The sequence below is a fragment of the Sapajus apella genome, unplaced genomic scaffold (genome assembly GCF_009761245.1).
Source record: "Sapajus apella isolate SASKATOON/1434 unplaced genomic scaffold, GSC_monkey_1.0 scaffold26, whole genome shotgun sequence".
Taxonomy (NCBI): domain Eukaryota; kingdom Metazoa; phylum Chordata; class Mammalia; order Primates; family Cebidae; genus Sapajus; species Sapajus apella.
In genome coordinates, this window is record NW_022436966.1 from 12,406,705 (window position 1) to 12,426,698 (window position 19,994).

Genomic DNA, 19,994 nt, shown 5'->3' on the forward strand with positions numbered 1-19,994 from the left:
TCCTTTATTTATGTGTGTGTGTATATATATATATATATATATATATATATATATATATATATTTTGTGAGAGAGTGTCTCGCTCGTTACCCAGGCTGGAGTGCAATGGCGCGATCTCGGCTCACCGCAACCTCCGCCTCCTGGGTTCAGGCAATTCTCCTGCCTCAGCCTCCCGAGTAGCCGGGACTACAGGCACGCGCCACCATACCCAGCTAATGTTTTGTATTTTTAGTAGAGACGGGGTTTCACATGTTGACCAGGATGGTCTCGATCTCTTGACCTCGTGATCCACCCGCCTCGGCCTCCCAAAGTGCTGGGATTACAGGCGTGAGCCACCGCGCCTGGCCTATGTATTTTTTTAATTGTCTCTTTGACCAGAGAAAAATCAGATTTTATGGAAACAGCTTATCTCATCAGGACAAAGTATTTCTATAACAAAATAAAAGAAGGATGAAAACCACAATTAGGAGGAGCCATTGACTCACCACTCTGATAAAAGCAGTCATACCCTTTCAAATGTGGTCTTTGTCAGAACTTGCTCTGTTTTTCTTAGTGGAGAACTTGATAGAGGAGAGACCAGACCCAGATCTTTCTTGCCTTAGCAGGCTTTCCTGCACTCAAGAACCATGGAAATTAGGAAGAGTTGTTCCAACAAGAAATTGCAGAGGATTCAGTTCTTATGAACCCAAATTTCTGGTTATGCCCAACATTTATTTTTAAAACTTGTAATTAATTGACCTTTTACAGCATTAATGTCTATTTCTTAATTTTTATCTTGTGACATAAAAGAAAATCTCTAACTTGAACAATTCGTGAGAAAAACAAGGCTGTGTCCCTAAAATATCTGAAATGTAAAAAGACATGCAGTCTTTCAGGTATGTGGTTCTCCTCAAAACATGCAAACTCGGCAGGCGCGGTGACTCACGCCTGTAATCCCAGCACTTTGGGATGCTGAGGCTGGCAGATCACCTCAGGTCAGGAGTTGGAGATCAGCCTGGCCAATGTTGTGAAACCACGCCTCTACCAAAAAAAAAAAAAAAAATTTATCCGGGCATGGTGTCGTGTTCCTGTAATCCCAGCTACTTGGGAGGCTGAGGCAGGAGAATTGCTTTAACCCGGGAGGCGGAGGTTGCAGTGAGCCGAGATTGCACCCCTGCACTCAAGCCTGGGTGACAGCGAGACCTTGTTTCAAACAAACGCAAACCGCCATATACCCAAGTGATGCTGATGCTCCCTCTTTTGCAACCAGCCATTTCTCACCCCAGCCTGAAATCCCCACTCTTGGGTCGCTCTGTTGGGTTGGAAAACAAAGGTAAAGGGGCCGGGCGCGGTGGCTCAAGCCTGTAATCCCAGCACTTTGGGAGGCCGAGGCGGGTGGATCACGAGGTCAAGAGATCGAGACCATCCTGGTCAACATGGTGAAACCCCGTCTCTACTAAAAATACAAAAAATTAGCTGGGCATGGTGGCACGTGCCTGTAATCCCAGCTACTCAGGAGGCTGAGGCAGGAGAATTGCCTGGACCCAGGAGACGGAGGTTGCGGTGAGCCGAGATCGCGCCATTGCACTCCAGCCTGGGTAACAAGAGCAAAACTCCGTCTCAAAAAAAGAAAACAAAGGTAAGGGCCTTGTCCTTTAGAGGACCCCGATGGACCTAAAGGGCAGGCCAGAACTCCAGGGCCTTCACCAACTTGTTAAATATGAGAGTAAAAGAGACCTATTTACTTCAAATGGCGAGGTTACTGGGGCCCAGACAGCGAGTAATGATAGACTGGGTTATGAGAAGTCCCACAGAGTTTGAAGCGAGGGGGGTACAATTCATTTTACCATTAGTGTCCACCCCGTGATAGATGGAGTCCTCCAAAAGAAACATCTGTGCTGAGCTTTGGATGGCGAGGGAAGGGCTAAGACAGGCTTCACTGGTGGCAAAGCTCTGACTCTGGGACTGTGTGTCATATTCTCCCCTAGGACTTAAAGATCGACCAGAAAACACCTTTGCGCGTTCTTCACCGAAGGCCCCTGGCAGTGCGAGCTCGCGTCATTCACTCCATGGAGTCGCACTATGTGGATGAGCACCACTTCCGCCTCTATCTGAAAACTCAGGCCGGCACGTATCCTTCCGCCTGCGGCCGCCGTGGAACCGGAACCCTGTTGGAAAAGGCCATGCTGCCCTAGAAAACGGGGTCAGCTTGGTCTGGGAGGAATTCGGGAAAGGATTGTTTGTTTGTTTGTTGGATGTGTTTTTTTCTCCACTAAATTTGTTTTTCAAAATGATTCCAAACCTTGAGGTAGCAGTCCATTCAATGTCAACTTTAAAGTTTGCTTCCTGTAATTACAGTGCCTTACCCAGTGCAGAGCGCACAGTACTCAGAAAATACTTCTGATGGATTCACTTGCTGTCTTGACATTTTTTGCAAGTCACGTATTCATGAGAATATTTGAGTCTTTTCAACATTTCATGTATTTTCCTTAGGTGATTAAACACAGGTGGTAGTTGGGAATAGCACTACTTTACATCATGATCTTTTTCTTTGCCAGTGGTCCAGTACAGCAGGGAATATTCGTTTCTTTACAGGCCTTGGGAAGAAGACAAAAATAAAACGTTTCAGATGTCATATCATTAGTTAGCTCCATTTTCAGACTGCAGAGAGCTTTGACTGTATTACAGAAAGGTTGAGATTCAGAGTTAAAATATCTGTAGTCTAAGGCTGATAATTTGTTCATAATCTAACCTGATGTATGATTTTTGTATCAGAACTGAGTTGCTGATTAAAATATATCAGGGAGCTCCAGTAAGCTTAGCTTTAGTTTACTTTTCAAAGGTCTTCCTAGTTTTTGTTTCTTGGATTTATATTATTCTGTGATCCAATAGCATGAAGTGACAAATACCTTCTAACTGGTATAGAACTAATGATGTACTATTGTGTGTGTGTATATATATATGTACACACACACACAGACACACTATATATATATGGGGAAAAAAGCAAGTTTTAATCACCAAATACCATTCTTCCTATATTGCTGTAACTAGTCTGCCTGTCTTTCCCCACCAGCCTGTGTTCACTTATTTCTCTGCCCCACCTCAGGACCTGGATTTACTCAGCTAAGCCAAGTATAGGTTATCTACTTTTAAAATCTTCTAAATTTTGTAATTTGGATCAAAGGAGGATCAATTTAGACTCCAGTGGACAGATGTTTGTATCTTTGTTGTTTGGAGCATATTTGCGTATTATGGATGGAAATTCAAATCATGTATATATTTTTAAAAATCTTCTTACCTAATTCTGGCCTTTAGTTTTGGTGGGCCAAAGAGAAATGTCTTTTGTAGAATTTGATGTCTTTTCAATCCTATTAAAACATTTTTAGAACCAGCCATGTACATGTACTTAAGGTGTTAATCAAGAAAGACTGTTAGTTAGAGCTTTAGATGCCACATGGTTATATACTAAAGTATATGAATTTTTCACTTACTAAATTTACTTTGTATATACCTTGTATATTCACATTGACAGGTGCACTGAGCTAGCTCATTTGACTTAAACCTTGTCCCTCTAGTTATGAATAAGAACGTCTCTGGACATTTTAACTGGTCATTCTGGGGCTATTTGGTTTTTTCTCCTCATCACTGCTACACAGAGGGAGCATTCTTTAAAGAAAATGAGAGAGCCAGGCGCAGTGGCTCACGCCTGTAATCCCAGCACTTTGGGAGGCCGAGGCGGGTGGATCACGAGGTCAAGAGATTAAGACCATCCTGGTCAACATGGTGAAACCCCGTCTCTACTAAAAATACAAAAAATTAGCTGGGCATGGTGGCACGTGCCTGTAATCCCAGCTGCTCAGGAGGCTGAGGCAGGAGAATTGCCTGAACCCAGGAGGTGGAGGTTGCGGTGAGCCGAGATCGCGCCATTGCACTCCAGCCTGGGTAACAAGAGCAAAACTCCGTCTCAAAAAAAAAAAAAAAAAAAAAGAAAAGAAAATGAGAGAACAAGAATAACGCTTGTTGGGTAGTTATGAGTTTAGCAAAAAAGACATTTACGAGGTAATTATATGTCTTATGTTTGAGTCAAAATATTTGGCAAAGGTAGAGTGAGTAAAACGTTCAGAAAAGAGGATATAATATCAGCATTTTATAATATAGATTTGTCATCATCTGGAAACATTTACTTTTCTATTCAGGTTCCATTATTTTCTACTAAATGCTGGTTTGCAGAAGAGAACATAATGCTGCATTTTTACTGAATGCTGGCCAAAACAAATCTTTTAGATAAGTATTGTCAAAGCTGCAGTATAGTCGTGTGTAAGGAATGTTAATCTTAAAAACAAATTCTAGAATTAGTTATTGATTTCAAAATTTGAAGACCTATGAAAGAAATAAAAAGTTGCCCCTTAAAAAGAGAGAGAGAATTAACTTAGTTCTTTTGCTAACCATGTTAGCAAACTAGACGGTAGGTCTTTTGATAATCCTTCTGAAGAGCCATCATTAAGACTACACTAATAGTCTCATTATTCCTTCCATCCTATTGCTGCTGGGTCATATTACAAGGAAAGCCATCACTGAGGTCACTCTGTGTGTGACTCTGTGGAAACCTACCATCTGGGAGGTGCCAGTTGCCATTATTAAAAAATAGGATTAACAAGATGATAACACAGAAATTGTGGCAAAGTTGTTTTTTAATAAAAGCATTGAGCTACGTTAATTTTTTTTTTTACTAATAGAGACATAAAAAAAAGAGGGAAGAAAATAATTAACAAGCAGCCAACCAATATTTCATTTAAACCTATAAATAGGTGTGATGTGGTACTGATAAGAGTGTATACTTTGTGTATTTAAAGTGGAGAGTTCTATAAACGTTAATTAAGTCTACTTATTCCGGATCTGAGTTCAAGTCCTGGATATCGTTGTTAACTTTCTGTCTCACTGATCTGTCTAATATTGATGTTGAATTCTCCCACTATTATTGTGTGGGAGTCCAAGTCTCTTTATAAGTCTTATATATCTGGGTATTTCTGTATTGGGTGCGTATATATTTAGGATCTTTAGCTCTTCTTGTTACATTGATCCTTTTATTATGTAATATCCTTCTTTGCTTCTTTTGATCTTTGTTGCTTTAAAGTCTATTTTATCAGCAAAAATTGCAACTCCTGCTTTCTATTTATTTATTTCTGCTCTCCATTTCGTTGGTAAATTTTTCTCCATCCCTTTGTTTTGAGTCTTTGTGTATCCTTGCATGTGAGATGGATCTGGATGTAGCGTACCAATGGGTCTTGGCTTTTTTTGCCTGTCTGTGTCTTTGGATTGGGGGATTTAGTCGGTTTAAATTTAGAATTAATAACAATATATGTGAGTTTGATACTGTCATTTAATGTTAGCTGGCTGTTTTGCCCATTAGTTGATGCAAGTTCCTAATTATGTTGATGTTCTTTATTTTTTGGTATTTTTTAGAAAGGCTGATACTGGTTGTTCCTATTTGTAGTGATTCTTTCAGAAGCTCTTGTAAAGCAGGCCTGGTGGTGATGAAATCTGAGTGCTTGCTTGTTCACAAAAGATTTTATTTTTCCTTCGCTTATGAAGCTTAGTTTGGCTGGATGTAAAATTCTGGGTTGAAAGTTCTTTTCTTTAAGGATGTTGAATATTGGCCCCCACTCTCTTCTGTCTTGTAGGGTTTCTGCTGAGAGATCTGCTGTGAGTCTGATAGGCTTCCCTTTATGGGTAACCTGACCTTTCTCTCTGGCTGCCCTCAGTATTTTCTCTTTCATTTCAACCCTGGTGAATCTGGCGATTATGTGCCTTGAGGTTGGTCTTCTTGAGGAATATCTTTGTGGTGTTCTCTGTATAACTTGGAGTTGAATATTGTCCTGCCTTGCTAGGTTGGGAAAGTTTTCCTGAATAATATCCTGAAGCGTATTTTCCAGCTTGGATAGATTCTCTTTGTCACATTCAGGTACACCTATCAAATGTAGATTAGGTCTTTTCACATAGTCCCATATTTCTTGGAGACTTTGCTCGTTCTTTTTTATACTTTTTTCTCTAATCTTGTATTTTTGTTTTATTTCTTTAAGTTGGTCTTCGACCTCTGATATCTTTTCTTCTGCTTGATCAATTCGGCTGCTAAAACTTGTGCATAGTTCTCGAAGTTCTCGTGTTGTGTTTTTCAGCTCCATTAATTCACTTATATTCCTCTCTAAATTGTGTGTTATTGTTAACATTTCATCAAACCTTTTTTCAAAGTTCTTAGTTTCTTTGCATTGGGTTAGAACAAGCTCTTTTAATTCCCAGAAGTTTCTTATCATCCACGTTTTAAAGCCAGCTTCTGCTAATGGAACACAGTCTTTCTCCATCAGGCCTTGTTCCATTGCTGATGAGGAACTGTGATCCCCTGTAGAGGGAGAGGCGTTTTGATTTTGGGTATTCTCAGCCTTTTTAGGCTGGTTTCTTCCCTTCGTTATAGATTTATCCATCTGTGGTCCTTATAATTACCGTCTTTATAGTTGGGTTTCTGAATGGACGTCCAACTTGTTGATTCCTGGCGCTAAAATCTGAGCAACCCCCTGCACCGGCCAAAACAGCGGCTTTAAGATTGATGGTGCTTTTCTGACTCTGCACCGAGAACCACCGCACCAAGGCAGCGGCAAAACCGTCTCACCAGCCTCAAGAGTTGTGCTGGCGAGCTGTCGGCTCCTCCGCTGGGAATCTCCTGGTGCGTGAGCAACAAAAATTGATCTGCAAGTGTGGCATCCTCTTGTTCTTTGCGCTTTCAGTGGGAGCTACAATCCCAAGCTGCTAGTGATCAGCCATCTTGGATCTCTCGAGCTACGGTTAATTTTTAATATCCACATCCACACCTTTAAACTTGGCGATGAGCTATAAAGAAAAAAGAAAGTAATGGTTTTGGTAAGTTTGATGTAAACACATTTCCCAGTTCTGATGTTGGCTGCCAGGCTACTAGGAACCAGCTTGCCAAACGTTAGTTCTTTTTTTTTTTTTTTTTTCTTTTCTTTTTTTTTTTTTGAGACGGAGTTTCGCTCTTGTTACCCAGGCTGGAGTGCAATGGCGCGATCTCGGCTCACCGCAACCTCCGCCTCCTGGGTTCAGGCAATTCTCCTGCCTCAACCTCCTGAGTAGCTGGGATTACAGGCACGCGCCACCATGCCCAGCTAATTTTTTGTAGTTTTAGCAGAGACGGGGTTTCACCATGTTGACCAGGATGGTCTTGATCTCTTGACCTCGTGATCCACCCGCCTCGGCCTCCCAAAGTGCTGGGATTACAGGCTTGAGCCACCGCGCCCGGCCAAACGTTAGTTCTTAAGACACACAAGTCAGAGCTCAGAAGTAACCTCTCTTATATAACATTTCTAGTTTTATTATTATTTTTGCCTGTCAAATCTTACCAGATAGTTGATACAGCATGCCATCTTCATTTTTTCCTTAAACAAACCCCAGCTACATTAAAGAATTTGTACATGGAGACTTTGGGAGAACCAAGCCAAACATTGGGTCCTTGATGAATGTGACTGCAGACATTCTGGAGCTGGATGTTGAGGTAAGCCTTTTATTGTGGAATGCACATTGGCAAATTGAATTCAGCCAAAGTTACGCTCTTTGGCATTAAGCCATTTACTACTACTCACCTCCATAGGTATTTGAGAATGGTGAACATCTCACGGAAACATTGTATTGAAAGGAGGGACTGTCTTCGGAATTTTTTTTTCTAAGTGCGAGGTCTCATTTATGTTACTTGCAAATATATAGCTAATTTACTAACTGTGCTTTACATGTAGTGTCAGATCTATAAATGCTTAAACCAAGCAAGAAAATAAAGTTGTAAGTGTTCTCCATATATCCTTTGGGCTCTAGAGAATTCATTCCCATACCTGTTGTGTTTTACAAAGACTTTAAAGCAGCCTACTCAGGTACATTTATTCACAAGGGTAGAAAGTGAGGTGAGCCTATGGTTATTCATAAAAGGAATTCTATAAGGACCCCTGTGATGTGGTCCAAGTTCTCTGCTCTTATAGTCTGAATTGAAACAAGGTTAAATTCTAAAGTAACTGTAAGAATGGTTCTATGATCCACCCACCCCAGCCTCCTGAAGTGCTGGGATTACAGGTGTGGGCCACCACGTCCGGCCTTTTTTCTTTGAGACAGGGTCTTGCTTTGTCATCCAGGCTGGAGTGCAGTGGTGCAATCACGGCTCACTGCAACCCTGACCTCCTGGGCTCAAGTGATCCTCCTGTCTCAGTCTCCTGAGTAACTGGGACCACAGATGTGAGCCATGATGCCTGGCTTTTTTTTTTTTTTGGTATAGATAGGGTCTCACCGTGTTGCCCAGGCTTGCATTCATCTTTTTTGACCTTAATTCTCAGAACAGTAAGGAGTGTCAGAGACTCACAGGCCAGTGTTTCTCAACCCTGACTGCCCATTGGAGTCACCTGTGGAGATTTGTAAGCACTACAATGTGCCACCCCTACACACACACACAGACACACACACACAATTGTGATCAGTTATGTTTTATTTTCAGCTTGAGAAACCACTCATTAATTTACATTTGGGTGTTTGGTATGTGGCTGTTTTCTGAAACAGAATCAAAATGTCTTCTTGAGATTTGTAAAAGACACGCACAAAAATAGCTATTTAAGCTTTTCTAATAAAAAATTTTTAAAGCCAGTACATGAAGTGACTCATGGATTAATGAAAACATTTTCAGTAAACAATTTCATCTTTTAAACTTTAAATGTCAATAAAAACCACAGATACAATGTGTTATTTTTTTTTAACTTTCTCTTAAAGTAGATCCCCTAGCCTTTGGTAGACCTGGTATGTGTTTATGTGGAGACAAAATAGTCTGCTTACTGTAATTCTGACTCAAAGGTCAAGGTTTCATTCTAGAAGAACAAAATAAAGGTAAGTAGAGGTAGTTGAACTGGATTTTAAAGAAACAGAAATTCGCCGGGCGCGGTGGCTCAAGCCTGTAATCCCAGCACTTTGGGAGGCCGAGGCGGGTGGATCACGAGGTCAAGAGATCGAGACCATCCTGGTCAACATGGTGAAACCCCGTCTCTACTAAAAATACAAAAAATTAGCTGGGCATGGTGGCGCGTGCCTGTAATCCCAGCTACTCAGGAGGCTGAGACAGGAGAATTGCCTGAACCCAGGAGGCGGAGGTTGCGGTGAGCCGAGATCGCGCCATTGCACTCCAGCCTGGGTAACAAGAGCGAAACTCCGTCTCAAAAAAAAAAAAAAAAAAAAAAAAAAAAGAAACAGAAATTCTACAGAAATAAAGCACAAAGATCTTTAATCCTTTTCTAGTTCCAGGTCATCTTTCATAATCATTTATTTCACATTTATTTGCCATGTTACAAACAAGACTATATAGGCTTATAGACTACTTAAGTGTTTGTTAAATGCAAGATGAGAGAATGAAAATGAGCAGAAGAATAAAAGTTTCTAAGACTTTTGAGGGAAAATTGGTGTAGCCACTTGCATTTGTTTGCTGCTTGTACCCATAAATACGCCCCCAGCTTTTTTTTGAGATGGAGTCTCAGGAGTGCAGTGGTGCCATCTTGGCCTATTGCAACCTGTGCCTCCTGGGTTCAAGCTATTCTCCTGCCTCAGCCTCCTGAGCAGCTGGGACTACAGGCGTGTGCCACCATGCTCGGCTAAATTTTATATTTTTAGTGGAAACGGGGTTTTACCATGTTGGCAAGGCTGGTTCAAACTCCTGACCTTGAGTGATCTGCCCACCTCAGCCTCCCAAAGTGCTGGGATTAAAGGTATGAGCCACCAAACGTGGCCCCATAAATACCATTTAAAAAATTTAAATGTATTCTCTTATCAGTCAAAAAGTTAATAACCAACTGAGTAGCCAAATACTGGCTACTCAATTAATTCAGAAGACCTCAGGCCCAAGAATCCCTAGAACAGACTTGAGAGTGTTAATTTATGGTATTCAATAGCTTTTTTCTTCAAATGCTACTTCTTTGGTTGCATTATATGAAAACTATTTATACAGCATTACCAGCAAATGTTTACCGCAACAGTAATATCTGTTTTAATGACTTCTTTTTTCCCTTCTAGTCTGTAGATGTTGACTGGCCACCTGCTCTGGATGACTAACTTTCAAATTTGGAGACAAGGAGTAGGGTTTTCCTGGCATGATGTGGACATCCATGGAGCACACGCCATAAAATGGCTGTTACCTACCATAACGGTGTCTTGGAAACCATTTGGATCATGTTGATCTATATATTTTTTAATTTGTTGTAACATCTCAGGATCTAAATATGTGTATATTTTGTGTTAAATTGTTCCAAGGATGTCTTAGGATTTTTCTCATTCCCTCTCTCACCCCCACAAACCAAACTATAAATAATGAAATAATTCTCCTTAATTCTTTCATTTAGAGAGGTACGCAAACAGGACACATTCTCTGTTAACCTAAGAAGCTGTAATTTCAGAAAGATTTCCCTCCACAAGAGACATACCACCTTTAAAATCATGTCCTATTTTTTAAAAATTATCTGAATAAAAGTTATATCTAGATTTATACAGCATAATATCCTATAATATTCTAAGATAGCAAATGCAAATCTGACATTATTATTTTTCCCTGGAAACCTCAAACAAGCTATTACCAATGAAGTACTTTTGGCTGTGATTTGTCACAAATCTTAATGACCTCAACAGTTACTCTTTTGACAATCTGAAATTGTCACTACATTTTTCCTGTGGTGGGAAAGGGAAACCGTAGGAACAGGCATGCCATGGTAGGAGCATTTCATAAATCTTTTAAATAAGGAGAAACAAGTGCCTTGAATAACGCCAATCCCAGGGCAAAGAATTTGAAAAATTGAGAGTGCTAGACAAAGAAAAACTGATATTATTTCAGAATGCTTCAATATATTATCCAATTATAAACATTTTAATAATACTTTATTAAAGTAGATAGGATATCGTCTCCATTTTATAAGTATGGAAACCAAAGACTAGAAGTTAAATGACTTGTCCAAAATTGTTAACTACTTCCATATCTAGGACTAGAACGGAAGTTTCTTGGTCTCTAGGGTCTTTTTTTTTAAAATAGAGTTTTGCTCTTGTTGCCCAGGCTGTAGTGTAATGACACGATCTTGGCTCACTGCAACCTCCGTCTCCCGGTTCAAGTGATTCTCCTGCCTCAGCCTCCGAATAGCTGGGATTACAAACATGCGCCACCATGCCTGGCTAATTTTGTATTTTTTAGTAGAGACAGGGTTTCTCTATGTTGGTCAGGCTGGTCTCGAACTCTCAACCTCAGGTGATCTGCCCGCCTCGACCTCCCAAAGTGCTGGTGTTACAGGTGTGAGCCACCGTGCCCAACCTGGTCTCTAGTGTCTTTCTAATAAGCCCTATCATTGAGCACCTGTTTGTGTAAAGGGGGCAGCTATGAATGCCAATTAAATCCATGTAATAATGAGAATTGACTTTTGGAATGTAGATACCAAATCAAAGAGCTTACCAAAAAATAGCTCAAGACTATTTTGCACAATCTTATATAGTTACCATTTGTTATTGAGTTAAACCTCAGTTGGTATTATGAAGAGGAAAAACATTAAATAAACTAAACCTAAAGAAAACGAATGGGTCATTAAGTTTCAGAAAGGAGCCTCATTACAATTTCAGATTTGAGTATAATTTCATCACCCTAATTCAACTATTTGAGCTTTTTTTAAGAATACATGAGACTTGACTAATATTAGATTACTCACTATTTCCCGTCTCTATATTAAACATAAATCACAGATATCAAGATCCACTTTAGATATGAGGAAAATGGTTTTAATGGACACAAACGAGTCAGCCTACCACGTTGAAACCATGTGTTTGATATGCAAATAACAGCAAATAATTTTTTCACTATTTTCAATGCCAGAAAATGAGAAAAGGATAACAAATAAACTTTTGATAAAAAGGTAAGAATTTCTGTATGGATGTTTCTGTTTCTGGGAAAAGTTTGCTACAAAGAGATTTACATAATTTAGGAGGCAGTCTTTTGTTTGGTATTTTTGGCTTAGCTTTGAATCCAGTGGACCTGCAATATGTAAGAATCAAGAACGTTCTTAGCAAAGTGAAATGAGAAGACTTCTATTTCTTAAATTTCTATTCCTGAGATTATACAAAATTTCAAGCAAAGAGTAAGCATTAGTTGTAAATACTTCTTCCAAATGTTTATAGAATTTTGAGACTATGATTGTTAAAAATTAATGTATGTCTTTGTTTTAGGCAGAACTGGGAATATTAAGTAGTGAGAATACTATAGTTTCCCTTTTACCTATATAAAAGGAATTTAAAATTAGTTATATATATATATATTTTAGTTATATATATATATGTATATATATATATATATTTTTAATTGCACTTTAGGTTCTGGGGTTAAAATTAGTTTTATGATTTCTTTGTAAGCTTTATTTAAATTTGAAGTATTTTTCATAACACTTAGAGAAAAAGCCTTTTGTACTTCTTAGTATCTCTTTGTCCCAAATATAGTCTGTGGTTTATTTTAGGAAAAACATCAACTCTGAATACCTGGAAAAGTCAAGAGAAAACAAAGTCGGTAAAATGAAAAATTTCCAAGTAAGATAACTGCTTACATTTGCAAGTTATGTGAAGTAAATTTAGAAGTTAAATTTCCATTTTGTAAGAGAAAAACATCTTACTTAGCAGATCTTTTCTCTTGGAGCTATTCTTTTATTTTTAAGTCTACATAAGAGAATGAACTTTGAAATCAGTTTTCCTGAGCTTTTAAAAGGTGACCCTTGTTTATTATGAAAAATAATACTTTTATGATTCTATTTTGATTTTTTAAATTTTGAAATAATTCCAAACTTACAGGAAAGGTTGCAAGAAAAGTACAAAGAACCTTTTTCCCTGAACCATGGGGCCAGTGGTGCCTCATGATCTTAAAGGCTTCAGTGTGTAATTTCTGGCATTCTTTTACTTAACCACAACACAGTCATCAAAATCAGGGAATTAACACTGAGATATTAACCATCTAACCCACAGACCCTGTTCCAGTTGCCAGTTGTCCCAGCAATGTCCTTCATAGTCAAGTGCTCACATTGCTCTTAGTTACATCTCTTTAGTCTCCACCACTCTTAAAAGTTTGTTTTTCCTTGACTTTAATTACTTTAACATTTTTGAAGATTTCAGGTCAGTTTTTTTGTAGACTGTTCCTCAATTTGGGTTTGCCTGATGTTTCCTTTTTATTAGATTCGGATTGTACCTTTTTGGCAAGAACACCACAAAAGAGAGATTGTCTTCTTCTTGCATCTTATCAGGTGTCACACAGTTTTGATTTGTCCAGTTGCTGGTTGGGGCTTTGATCAATTGATTAGGGTATTATCCACCTAGGCTTCTCCACCTTTATAGTTATTCTTTTTTCCCTTTGCAATTAATAAGTTTCTTGTAGAGAGATCATACAACTTTCACTCACTAGTTTTAGCATCCATTGAATATTTTCAGCTGAATCAATCAGTACCAAATGATTGCCAAATAGAGATTTTCTAACTCCATCATTCCTTTTACATTTTTTGGTTGGCATTCCCCTAAAACATAGAGCTTTCCCTTCTCTCCAATTTATTCATTGATTTATATCATGTGGACTTGTGGCTTATTTTATTTGATGAGTTGTAATTTGTTGATTTGGCCAGTAAGAGCCCCTTCAAGCTAGCTCCTCTGTTCTTTTGACATGTCCCCATCATTCTTTGAGCATGTTCTGACTTTCTAAACAAAAGGACATTCCCTGCTCATCTTTGTGTTTCCTCTGCACTAACCCTGGAATGGGTTTTTTCTGTAAGATCTCATCTCTTTTAGCAGAAAATTGTATTTAGAAACCAAGATCTGGGCAGTAGGTGTGCTGATAGTTTTGTGCCATTGTTGCTTCCAAGCCCTCTCATGGAACAGAGCTAGGGAATAAACACAAATGCATACATGCACACACACACACACACACACACCCAATACACATACACACAAACCTATACATTTCTGTATCTACAGATACTGAAAGCTATAGGAATTTATACCAGTACTTCCAATTCCAACTTTATCCTAGTTTTCACCCTTCCTAAATTTGTAATTCTTTTCTCTGACTATAAGAAATCTGGCTCCTGCTCTTTCCCTGCCACCACCGAGTGTGCAGAGGTGGTCTCAGGTGTATTCAAGATTCGGCTTCACCTGTAACCCACAGCCTTGACCGAGGAAGGCATTGCTGCTGGAGGTGTAATGGATGTTAATACTACTTTACAGGAGGTGCTGAAGACCGCCCTCATCCACAATGGCTTAGTATGTGGAATTTGCGAAGCTGCCAAAGCCTTAGAAAAGTGCCAAGCCCATCTTTGTGTATTGTGTGTGCTTGCATCCAACTGTGATGAGCCTATGTATTTCAAATTGGTGGAGCCCGTTTGTGCTGAACACCAAATCAACCTCATTAAGGTTGATGAAAAGAAACTAGGGAATGGACAGGCCTCTGTAAAACTGACAGAGAGGAGAAACTGTAAAGTGGCTGGTTGCAGTTGTGTAGTAGTTAGGGACTATGGCAAGGGGTGTCATCAAAGAGTACTTCAAATGCAAGAAATGAACAAATAAATCTTGGGCACACACACGCACACAAAGAGAGAAAGAAAAAAGAAACCTGGCTCCTATTAGCCTCAGTCCTCCTCAAAAATAACCAGTCAATCGCTGCCTCATTATTCACAGTCCCCTCACGGCTGCCCTTGGATGTTCTCCTCAGCTCCACATGGCCACTACCACTGCCCCCTGTGGTAACATCTTCTTGCATTTTGCACAGAACAAGCAAATGGCTTTTGTCCTGAATTACTCAGGAAGGGAGGGAGACAGGTGGGAAAGAAGTCAGGAAGGCAGAAAACAATCTTTTGATGCCACAGAAATACAAAGGATCATAAGAGACTATTAGGAAGAATTATTATGCGAACAAATTGGATTACCTAGAAGTGGATAAATTTCCAGATGCATACAACATGCCAAAAACAAATCATAAAGAAATGGAAAATCTAAACAGACTAATAATAAATAAGGGTCACCATTACTCTGAGGAGAGGCCAGTAGGTAGAGAAATCGAAGTTAGAGAGGACTGGGAGGTGCTCTGTTGGGTTTGAAACTGAGGGTGCAAAAATGCACAGCGATAAAATTTTTAACTTGGAGCATAATCATACTCCTGGGAAATACTATCAGCATCACCACCACCAACAGCAACAGCCATCACTGCTGCCGAAACCTGCATGGGAAGTAGGCCAGCAGCCAAAATGAAGCTGTGACTATCGACCTGAAGCATTTCAGGAAGCCAGAAAGAAGCCTGTCACCTAACGAAGCCATTTCTTTGTGGGTAGTGTTCCTTCTGACATCACTGAGGAGGAAATGAGGAAATGATGTGAAAAATATGGGAAGGCAATTTCACAGAAAGAGGATTTAAATAACTAAAAAGGAAAAGTGAAATAATTTAAAGAAGACGAACAAAAGAGAAATATGGGAAGGCAGGTGAGGTCTTCATAAGGATAAAGGCTTTGGCATTATGTGCTTGGAAGCACAAACCCTAGTGAAGATTGCCAAAGGGGGTCTGGACAATATGCAGCTGTGCGCACTCTGCCTGCCATAGTGCATCCCTTATAGTCCAAAACCTAACAAACTTTTGGAAGAAGACCTTTCTTTGGCCAGGTGGAGAGGGCTGTAGTCATTGTGGATGATCAAGAAAGGCCATCAGGGAAAGGCCTTCTCAGGGCAGCCAGTTGCTCAGAAAGCTCGGGACAGATGCACTGAAGACTTCTTCCTGATAACCACGTTTCCTCATCCTGTTACTGTGTAGCCCATAGACTAATTAGGTGACCAAGAAGGACTTCCAGAGAAGCTGGTTGTAAAGAACCAGCAATTTCACAAGGAGTGAGAACAGCCACCCCAGTGTGCACAGAATGGCTTTTGAATATGAGTATGCCATGCACTGGAAGGTGCCCATTGAGATGGAGAAGCAGCAGCAGGATGAAGTGGCCCGCAATATCAAAAAGGCTCATGAGAAGCTGGAGATGGAGATGGAGATTGCTCGCCTTTGTCAACGCCAGGTCATGCCAATGAGGCAGGATTTGATGAAGTGCCAAGAAGAGCTGTGGAGGATGGAAGAGCTGTACAACCAAGAGATGCAAAAATGATGGCAACTGGAGCCCACATGAGATGAGTGCAGGTACTGGGAAGAAGTGATGCAGTGGCAAGGGCAGGAAAGACTCAACGGAACCTCTGATATGAGAGAGCAGGAGATACAGATGGGCCAGTTGGGCATAACAGAGGCACCATGTCCCCTGCTCCTGTGCCAGCTGGGATCCCTGCTCCTCCAGAACTTAAACCTATGCTAGATGGTACCTTAGAATTGACCCTACCAACAACAGAATGCTTTGGCCAAGCTGCTGCAATGAAAGGAATTGGGACAATTGGAATTCCTCCTGTGTTGAACTGTGCAACTCATGGAGCTGAATTTGCTCCAAACATATGTCGCTGATACTAATAAAGTTGCAGCGTCTAGTTCCTCAAAACCTTTAAAAGGACACCTTTTTGGGCTAGCCAGAATTCTACCCTGGAAAAGTGTTAAGAGATTCTTCCCAATAGTTAGGTCTACCTTACCTATACTACACTAGGGAATATGTTGGAGGAAGGGGATAAGGGAGGAGTGGTATTTAACAAACCAGTTCTGTGTGGTATATTGTTTAACTGATCGATTCTGTGTGGTGCATTACTAAAGTCTCAAATGTGACTGTTGAAGGCCTGGTGGAACCATGGTGAAACGGTTGTTCTTTTTTTCTCCATACTGTTTCATTTGCTTTCTTATCCATATACCCCCCCACCCAGAGACACTGCCACATACACCACAAAAAATAAACCTCCTTTCATGACCTTCGCCCCACTGCTCCATTAACTCCCAGGTGAGAATTCAGGCAAATGTCCACAAAGGTCCATAAACAATGTATGTATAGCTCTGCTTTATCCCATATATTATCCCTTCATGTCCTGAGGAAGACATTTTCTCTTAGAGACTTTCATTTTAGTATATTTAAAAAAAAAAGTCTTGTGTTAACTTGCCTCAATCTTTCTCTTGGGTAAGGACAACCCAGGAATGGCCCTTTTGGGTCTATGATGTTGATGTACACAGCTTTTCTTGATAGACACAGTACAATCTTGGGAACAAGGTTGCTGTATCCCGAAGGTCAGATGGTAGCTCTTAGCCTTGCCTATCTTAGGTAGTAGTTATGCTGTGCACTTTTAATTGATGTACTATGTTTGATTTGTTGCTGATACCTTAAATTTGAAGTTTTTCTGAGAAATGGAGCAGCAACGCAGCATCAACTTGTTAAAATATATTTTAAGCCTTAAAGAAAAAACCAGATTGAATCAGTAATCCCAGCAATTTGGGAGGCTGAGGCGGGCGGATCACAAAGTCAAGAGATCAAGACCATCCTGGCCAACATGGTGAAACTCCATCTCTACTAAAAATACAAAAATTAGCTGGGCATGCTGGTATGTGCCTGTAGTCCCAGCTACTCAGGAGGCTGAGGCAGGAGAATCTCTTGAACCCAGAAGGCAGAGGTTGCAGTGAGTCAAGATCATGTCACGGCATCAGCCTGGCAACAGAGACTCTGTCTCAAAAAAAAAAAAAAAAAGTCTCTCATCAAAGAAAAGACCAGAACCCTACAGCTTCACTGCTCAATGCTATCGAACATTTAAAAAACTATGGCCAGGCACGATGGTTCACATCTGTTATCCCAGCACTTTGAGAGGCTTAGGTTGGAGAACTGCTTAAGCCCAGGAGTTCGAGATCAGCCTGGGCAACATACAGATAACCTGTCTCCACAAAAAATAAACAATTAGCTGGGTGTGGTGAAGCATGTTAATGGTCCAAACTACTCGGATGGCTGAGTTGGCAAAACTGCTCAACCCCAGGCAGTGAAGGCTGCAGTGAGCCGTGATCATGCCACTGCACTCCAGCCTGGGCAACAGGACAAGACCCCCATCTCAAAAAAAGAACTAATACCAGTCCTTCTCAAATCCTGCCAAAAAACTGAAGAGGAAGAAATGCTTCCAAACTCATTTTACAAGGCCAGCATTACCCTGACACCAAAATCAGACAAAGGCACTATTAAAAAAGAAAACTTGGCATCAGACTATAGCAAATATTTAAAAAAAAAAAAAAAGCTACAGGCCAATATTTCTGAGGATCATAGATGCAAAAATTATTTTATTTTATGTATTTATTTTTTTGAGATAGGGTCTCCCTCTGTTACCCAGGATGGAGTGCAGTGGTGTGATCATGGTTCACTGCAACCTTGACCTTTCAATCTCAGGTGATCCTTCCACCTCAACATCCTGAGTAGCAGGGACTTCAGGTGCACATCATCATACTCAGCTAATTAAAAAAAAATGTGAATATATATATATACACACACACACATATATTTGTATAGACAGGGTCCCATTATGTTGCTCAGGCTGGTCTTGAGCTTCTGGGTCAAGTCATCCTCAGGCTTTGACCTCCTAAAGTGCTGAGATTATAAGTGTGAACCACTGTCCCTGGCCAAGATGCAAAAATTCTCAACGAAATACTAATAAACTAATTCAACAGCACATTAAAAAATTAAGCACCATGACCAAGTGAGATTTATGTCAGGGATTCACAGATGGTTCAACATATGCCAATCTATAAATATAATACACAACATTAACAGAATGAAGGACAAAAACCATACAATCATCTCAATGTAGAAAAAGCATTTGACAAAATTCAACATTCTTTCATGATAAAAGCTCTCAAGAAATTAGGAGGAGAAGTGTACCTCACCAGTAAAGGCCATATGTGACAAGCCCACAGCTAACACCATACTCAACAGTGAAAACCTGAAAGCTTTTCCTCTAAGATCAGGAACAATACAAGGACTTCCACTCTCATTTCTGTTTAACATAGTACTGGAACTGGAAGTCCTAGCCAGAGCAATCAGGCAAGAGAAAGAAGTAAAAGGCATCCAAATTGGGAAGGAAGAAGATTGTCCTTATTTGCAGGTGATATGATCTTATATATAGAAAAGCTGAAAGAATCCACCAAAAAGACTGTTAGAACTAATAAACAAATTTAGTAAAGTTGCAGGATACCATACAACAATCAGTCGTGTATAACGTTTCTATATACTAATAGCAAACTACCTGAAAAAGAAATCAGGAAAACAATTTTTTATAGCTCTCATTACAAGAAATAAGATGCTTAGGAATAAATTTAACCAAGAAGGGAAAAGATCTGTACACTGAAAATTGTAAATCATTGATATAAGAAATTAAAGACACAAATAAATGCAAAGATATCCCATGTTCATAGATTGGAACAGTTAATATTGCTAAAATGTCCATACTAACCAAAGTGATCTAATGATTCAATGCAATCCCCATCAAAATTCCAATGACATTTTCCACATAAGTAGAAAAAACAATCCTAAAATTAATATGGAACCATAAAAGACCCTGAATAGCCAAAGCAATCTTGAGCAAAAAGAACAAAGCTAGAGATATCACACTACCTGATTTCAAAGTTACGACAATGCCATAGTAATTAAAACACTTTTGTAGTGGCATAAAAGCAGACACTTAAACCAAAAGAATAGGAAAGAGAGCCCAAGAACAAATCCATATTACAGCCAGCTGATTTTTGAAAAACATGTGAAGAAACATATTGGGGAAAGACAATCTCTTTAATAAATTGTGCTGGGAAAACTAGATATCCACATGCAGAACGAAGTTAGACCCTTATCTCACACCATATTAAAAGCTCAACTCTGCGGGGTGGGGAGTTGGGGAGAGATAGCAAGGGGAGAGATGCCAGATGTAGGTGATGGGGAGGAAGGCAGCTAATCACACTGCCACGTGTGTACCTATGCAACAATCTTGCATGTTCTTCACATGTACCCCAAAACC

General features: G+C 39.9%; 1 protein-coding gene and 1 pseudogene across 5 annotated transcripts in view; both read left to right on the forward strand.

The window, feature by feature from the left end:
• The window catches only part of PUS10 (pseudouridine synthase 10), a 63,528-nt gene extending 52,984 nt beyond the window's left edge, over positions 1–10,544 (forward strand). For 4 of the 5 annotated variants that reach the window (XM_032292045.1, XM_032292042.1, XM_032292043.1 and 1 more), the window contains 3 exons: positions 1,967–2,109; positions 7,443–7,542; positions 10,080–10,544. In XM_032292045.1, the coding sequence (XP_032147936.1) occupies positions 1,967–2,109; positions 7,443–7,542; positions 10,080–10,118 (282 nt within the window). In that variant the 3' untranslated portion in view covers positions 10,119–10,544. Of the gene's footprint in view, positions 1–1,966; positions 2,110–2,336; positions 2,412–7,442; positions 7,543–10,079 lie in introns of those variants that run through there. The other variant, XM_032292044.1, reaches the window with a different exon arrangement.
• Positions 10,545–14,224: 3,680 nt separating this feature from the next.
• Positions 14,225–17,092, forward strand: LOC116560588 (annotated as a pseudogene).
• Positions 17,093–19,994: the final 2,902 nt, after the last annotated feature.